Source organism: Palaemon carinicauda, chromosome 1, assembly GCF_036898095.1.
Source record: "Palaemon carinicauda isolate YSFRI2023 chromosome 1, ASM3689809v2, whole genome shotgun sequence".
Taxonomy (NCBI): domain Eukaryota; kingdom Metazoa; phylum Arthropoda; class Malacostraca; order Decapoda; family Palaemonidae; genus Palaemon; species Palaemon carinicauda.
The window spans coordinates 305929838-305937130 of record NC_090725.1 but is presented as its reverse complement, the minus strand read 5'-3'; the positions used below and the strand labels follow the sequence as shown (position 1 = coordinate 305937130).

The window sequence follows — 7293 nt, the reverse complement described above, 5'->3', positions numbered from 1 at the left end:
TTATTATTATTATTATTATTATTATTATTATTTCTTGCTAAGCTACAACCCTAGGTGGAAAAGTAGGATGCTATAAGCCCAAGAGCTCCAACAGGGAAAATAGTGAGGAAAAGAAATAAGGAAATAAATAAACTACAAAAGAAGTAATGAAAAATCTAAAATATTTTAAGAACAGCAGCAACATTAAAATAGATCTTTCATATATAAACTATAAAAATTTAATAAAAAGCAAGAGGAAGAGAAATAAGATAGAAAAGAGTGCCCGAGTGTACCCTCAAGCAAGAGAACTCTAACCCACGACAGTGGAAGACCATGGTACAGAGGCTATGGCACTACCCAAGATTAAAGAATGATGGTTTGATTTTGGAGTGTGATCTTATAAGAGCTGCTTACCATAGCTAGTAAGTCTCTTCCACCCTTACCAGAAGGAAAGTAGCCACTAAGCAATTATAGTGCAGTAGATAACCTCTTGAGTGAAGAAGAATTGTTTGATAATCTCAGTATTGTCAGGTGTATGAGGACAGAGGAGAATCTGTAAAGAATATGCCAGACTATCAGGTATGTGTGTAGGCAAAGAAAAAATAAGCCGTAACCAGAGAGAGGGATCCAATTTAGTACTCTCTGGTCAGTCAATGGACCCAATAACTCTCTAGCGGTAGTATCTCAACGGGTGTTTAGTTTGTACTTCAATGCATACTGAGGTAGATTTATGTGTATTACGTAACACTATAATGTATAAAGAAGTACACGTCTTTTATTTTAATCTAGGTATATTTTAAAATGTTGACAAATCATATGTCAAAAGATAACTTTTTTCCATCACTGTTTCAACTATTGAATTTCTCTCTCTCTCTCTCTCTCTCTCTCTCTCTCTCTCTCTCTCTCTCTCTCTCTCTCTCTCTCTATTTGTCCTTTTTATTACTTTTGTCCTTTGATTTGTAGTCTCTCTCTCTCTCTCTCTCTCTCTCTCTCTCTCTCTCTCTCTCTCTCTCTCTCCTTTTTTTAATATTTTTCTTTTTCATTTCTCTGTCCTTTGTTTTGTACTCTCTCTCTCTCTCTCTCTCTCTCTCTCTCTCTCTCTCTCTCTCTCTCTCTCTCTCTCTCTCTCTCTCTCTCTCTCTCTCTGTCATATACATACATACAAACATACATACATACAGAATTAGATAAAGGGAAAAGCATAAAAAACATCTAAAAATGAAATGAACTAGTTTCATATTTAAATATAAAACAAACTGAAAGCCGTCTCCTTTTCGAAGGTGTGTATTTTTGACTGCCAAGGACTGTAGGTCACGGAAGCCTTACAAGCCCTGACGAGAAACCGTACATCAGGAAGTGAACTTATATATACCATCCAGCGTTCTGCTTGTCGTATTAGTCCTGCTCGAGCAGTTGGGTTGACAACACCTTTCTCTGAGCTAGGCTGAGCTGTGCTTTCTTCTGTGCCTTCGACACATTGCAAAGTAACTCGTAGAGGTCTTCCGACATCACAGAACATCATTGACTGAACGTGCTAGAGCTACTGCTGCAGTTTGTTCCCTGTTGTGCTCTTTCTTACTGAGTTCTTGTATTTGGATACCTTGATTTCTAGTGTTGTTCCAAAGTTTTAGCAACAGCTTTCAAGTACTAAAGCTTCTTATCTCCAGTGTTGTTCCAAAGTTTTAGTGTAATCTTTCATATACTAAAGCTCTCTTGAGCTAATACGGAACTATGTTAAGCTTACTGTCGCGTATAGTCATTGGTGACCATAGTGCTGAGGAGAATCATGAATCGTCCAGTACTCCTGGCTCATCAGTCAGTGGAGAAACAGACGAGGAATACGTCAGTGGTGATAAAATGCCCATCATCAACATAGATCGGACTGAACTGGCTCAGGAAGCCATCAATTCAGAGAAGGACGATTCCATGACATCTTCAGAACAGACAGATTCAGGTGAGGATACCAAGGATGACTCTGCCTTAGATGCTATCACTGAGGTACTTCCTCCCCTTGTGATCCCTAGCAAAGATGTCTGCCGACGCATTCTGGAGCTCGTCGAGTACTATCTTAGCGATGGAAATTTGGTGAAAGATATGTTTCTTCTGAAGCATGTCACCAAGCATCGCGAAGGTTATGTGTCTTTGAAGCTAGTAACAAGCTACAAAAAAGTAAAGAGATTGACGAAAGACTGGAGGGTTGTTGCTCATTCCCTGAGGTCATCAAAGACCTTAGAAATGAACAGTGACGAGACAAAGGTGCGCCGTAAAGATGCCTTACCTGTTGCGCTTGAAGAAGATACGCGGCCATTCAGGACACTGCTTGCTACGCACATAAGCAAAGATTTTAGTAATATGAACCAGCTGGCAGAATTCTTTGGTAAATTTGGAGACATGATCTCCCTACAGGTTTTCAAACCTGGTGGACGAACGTTAACTGAAGTTCGGTTAGCTGAACAAGAAAACCCAGGGATTATTCAGACCATTTGTGCACTGGTGGAATATGAAAAAGTTCACTGCGCTCGCCAAGTCATGAGGTACGTCAACAACAATGCTAATGAATGTAAGATGAAGATTATGGAAGTTCCTCGTAAGAAGCAGGAGGTATTACTGTGTGTTAAAGGAAAAGTGGATCCAGAGAGCGCATACTACAGCAACTCTGAGCTATCGGAGCCTCCTTCACCAGTGTATCAAGGTCGTACACCTCTGAAAAAGCTGAGGACTCCATCGTCTTCAGTTGCATCTTCTCCTTGTGTCTCGCCAATCACCAAAAGGAGAAATGCCAAAGTAACTTCATCCCCAGAATCATCCCCGCCATCCCCTTATCATGCCAGATATGAGCATCCTTCGCCATCATCCTCCCCTGATGATTACAATTACAGGGTCTTTACTGAAGATAACTTCCATTCTTACCATCAATATGAAACTCCTGGATCACTGCCACTCCCACGCCGAAATCTTCCACGCTCGACAATGGATTCTAAAACGGATTCTCCTCGTCTTAATGGCCGCTCCTCCCAGAACTCAAACTATGATAGCAATTTGATGCCCATGAGTCCCTGGCTTAAGAGACGCGCTATGGCCAGACGTAATGATGCTGCATCTCCTTCTTCAACGCCATCTTCCTCCCCAAGTCTTCGACGACGTATGGAATCTTCATCCTTCTTACCTGACAACATTATGCGATTCCCTAAAGGACCTGATGGTACCAAAGGCTTCACACTCAAACGGTCTATCCTGATTGCAGCAAAGGCATGAAGCTGTAAGCTGTTGATATGATATTGTCACTAGCTGTTCTCCACTTTCTGCTTATCAAGTTTATCTTTCTATTAGTTCCTTTCCATTTAGGTGAATCCACATCTGTTTTATCAACCCATTTCTCATCTTGTATATGAAACAAATCAACATCATTTCAGATCACCTGGCAGTTGTTTAATTTCTATACCTTGAGGAAGCCCTTATTTGGCTGACAAGCTAATCTGAGAGAATTCGAGAAGCTTAGTTACTTTTCCCATTATTCAGATAGAGAAAGAAGGCCTTGGTTGTGTGCGTTCATGGACGTCACCAGAGATCCATTGCAAAAGAAAGGGAAACATATTGTTATGTTTTAAGTCATTTGATTTAATAATAAACATGAATGTGTATACAAAACAAAGGCTAATTAGTTAGCAATTCAGATATGACCTGTTTGCTACATGTATGCAAAGAAAAACATGCTGGGCAGAATATGTATTGATGTAAGTGAAAAAGAAGCATGTAGAAGAAAATATGTCAGTTAATGAAAGATGTATTGATATAGACAGAGTAAAAAGAGGTGTGTGTGGGGGGGGGGGGCGTGGTGTAGGAGGCACAGTTTCTGTTGGTCAGTGCTGTAATGTTACTAAAAGTTATCTTTTTAATTTTAGACTTTTTATGTTAATTACACTTAAAATCTAATCACTTTTGTTTAAATCATATGTATTTTCATTGAGAGTACTTTTACTTAATGTTTATGCTTATATATTATCCTTGTTTCTGTTTTTTTTTTTTTACTAAATTTGTATGAGTTATGGTGCGTGAGTGATACTTGAATATGTTATGTGTGTACTTTTACTTAATGTTTATGCATATATATTATCCTTGTTTCTTTTTTTTTTTGGCATTAAATTTGCATGAGTTATGGTGCGTGAGTGATACTTGAATATGTTACGTGTGTATATCTATTTACATCTTGAATTTTGACAGTTATTTGAATATTGTATTCTAGATCTTACTGCTTCATTTTTGTGTACTCTTTCTCATAGCCATTGTTGGGAACGCACATTTGCAAAACTTGTCCATAGATGTCTCTGTCATAGTAATGGATGCATAACTGTTATATGACCTCTACTTTGTTATTAAAGACAATGAATTATTTTTTTTTGTTTTATCTCCTTCAAAATATCCATTTGTATATTATATGAGATATGAAATTGAGACTTGTAGGAAGTAGGTTGGCCAGGGCACCAGCCACCCGTTGTGATACTACCGCTAGAGAGTTATGGGGTCTTTTGAATGGCCAGACAATACTATTGGATCCTTCTCGCTGGTTACGGTTCACTTTCCCTTTGCCTACACACACACACCGAATAGTCAGGCCTATTCTTTACATAGTTTCTTCTCTCATACACCTTACAACACCAAGATTAACAAACAATTCTTCTTCACCCAAGGGGTTAACTACTGTACTGTAATTATTCAGTGGCCACTTTCCTCTTGGTAAGGGTAGAAGAGACTCTTTAGCTATTGTAACCAGCTCTTCTAGGAGAAGGACACTCTAAAATCAAACCATTGTTCTCTAGTCTTGTGTAGTGCCATAGCCTCTGTACCATGGTCTTCCACTGTCTTGGAATAGAGTTCTCTTGCTAGAGGGTATACTCGGGCACACTATTCTATTTTATTTTTCTTCCTCTTGTTTTGTTAAAGTTTTTATAGTCTATATAGGAGATATTTATTTTAATGTTGATACTGTTCTTAAAATATTTTCTTTACCTCTTTTTTTCCTTTCCTTACTGGGCTATTTTCCTTGTTGGGGCCACTGGGCTTATAGCATTCTGCTTTTCCAACTAGGGTTGTAGCTTAGCAAATAATAATGATAATAATAATAATGAGAACTTATCATTAGTTTTGCTATAAAATGTGGTCCAATTAAATCAGTGTTAGTTAAGTTAGGTTAGGTTAGGTTACCGGTTATGTGTTGTTGGTAATTTCTATATCAAAGACATAGAAGTTAAATATAAAACTGAGGAACAGTGAAAAATTTATTTGAGCATAACTAAACATTTAAAAACAATTAGTTACCTAAAAGTTAGAATAAGATCTTAAGGTATGCATAATATCTTGAAATTTTCAAATTAGAGTTTCACAAACAGGGATGAAAAATTATTTGTCAGGAGGATGGATCCTGAGTATACGAATGATCCTGAAAACATTCCCATTGTGTATGAAGAGAATCTTTTGAGGGAAGTATTTGTATTATTATTATTAGCTAAGCTACAACCCTAGTTGGAAAAGAAAGGTGCCATAAGCCCTAGGTCTCCAACAGGGAAAAATAGCCTAGCGAGGAAAGGAAATAAACGATATAGAAAGTAATGATCAATTAAAATAAGATATTAAAAAACAGTAACAACATTAAAACATATTTCATATATAAACTATAAAAAGACTTATGCCTGCCTATTCAACATAAAAACATTTGCTTGCAAGTTTGAACTTTTGAAGTTCCATCGATTCAACTACCCGATTAGGAAGATCATTCCACAACTTGGTCACAGCTAGAATAAAACTTCTAGAATACTGTGTAGTATTGAGCCTCATGATGGAGAATGCCTGGCTATTAGAATTAACTGCCTTCCTAGTCTTACGAACAGGATAGAATTGTCCAGGAAGATCTGAATGTAAGGGATGGTCAGAGTTATGAAAAATCTTATGCAACATGCATATTGAACTAATTGAACGATGGTGCCAGAGATTAATATCTAGAGGAGGAATAAGAAATTTATTAGACCGTAAGTTCCTGTCCAACAAATTAAGGTGAGAATCAGCAGCTGAAGACCAGACAGGAGAACAATACTCGAAACCGGGTAGATTGAATGAATTAAAACACTTCAGAATATATTGATCACCGAAAATCTTAAAACACTTTCTCAATAAGTCAATATGATGTGGAATTAAAGAAGACACAGGCCTAATTTGTTTCTCAAAGTAAATTTGCTCTCGAAAATCACGCTTACAATTTACAATAAGTCATACACAGTTAAAGAGACATTATTGATACTGAGATCTGAATGTTGAGGAGCCACTGTCCTTGACCTACTTATAATCATACTTGAGTTTTGTTAGGATTCAACTTCATGCCACATAATTTTCAACATGCACTAATTTTAGCTAGATCTCTATTAATGGATTCAACAACCCCAGATCTGCATTCAGGAGATGGAATTGATGCAAAGTGAGTAGCATCATCTGCAAATGCAACAAGCTTGTTTTCTAGGCCAAACCACATGTCATGTGTATATAGTATGAAAAGTAATAGGTTAAGAATACTACCCTGAGGAACACCAGATATCACATTCCAATATTCACTATGGTGCCCATCAACAACAGCTTTGCGATCTGTTACTTAAAAATTTAGTTATGATGCTAAGAAACGACCCACCCACTCCCAACTGTTTGAGTTTGAAAACAAGGGCCTTATGATTAACGCGGTCAAAGGCAGCTCTAAAATCAAGGCCAATCATACGAATTTCTTGACCACAATCAAGGGATTTATGTACAATATTGGAGATTGTACGACGCTCATCACATGCTCCAAGGCCTTTACGAAAACCAAATTGCAAACTAGGGAACACATGATTACCTTCAGCAAACCTATTAAGACATTTTGTCAAAAGACGTTCAAAAACTTTAGATAATATGGGAGTTATGGAAATGGGGCGTTAATCAGTGGGACTTGAGCTACTACTAACACATTCACATAATGGTGTAATATTACCAATTCTTCGACAAGTGCTAAAAGCTCCCCTTCTGGCTAACTAGTGCAAAATAACAGATAACTATGGAACTAAGGAATCTGCAGTCTTTATAAAAAACAAAGGAAAAATACCCTTTGGGTCTACACCTCCATAAGCATCAAGGTCCATCAAGAGAGTTTTGATTTCGCGAGAATAAAAAGCTAAACTAGTTAGTTTAGCCTCAGGAAAACATGAATGAGGAAGTTCAATTTTCTCATTACTCTGCTTACTGTCAAACACATCGACCAAAAGGGTTGCCTTTTCCTTTGGACAGTGAGTGACAGAG

At 37.6% G+C, this 7293-nt stretch overlaps 1 protein-coding gene across 1 annotated transcript; it reads left to right on the top strand.

The window, feature by feature from the left end:
• The first annotated feature begins 1384 nt into the window (after positions 1–1384).
• Positions 1385–4370, top strand: LOC137658571 (la-related protein 6-like). The gene has a single exon (XM_068393472.1). The coding sequence runs from the start codon at positions 1711–1713 to the stop codon at positions 3232–3234; it is 1524 nt and encodes a 507-aa protein (XP_068249573.1). The 5' UTR covers positions 1385–1710; the 3' UTR covers positions 3235–4370.
• Positions 4371–7293: the final 2923 nt, after the last annotated feature.

Excerpts from the sequence above, each read along its gene's own strand:
- LOC137658571 (XM_068393472.1), top strand. The coding sequence starts at position 1,711 with ATGTTAAGCTTACTGTCGCGTATAGTCATTGGTGACCATAGTGCTGAG.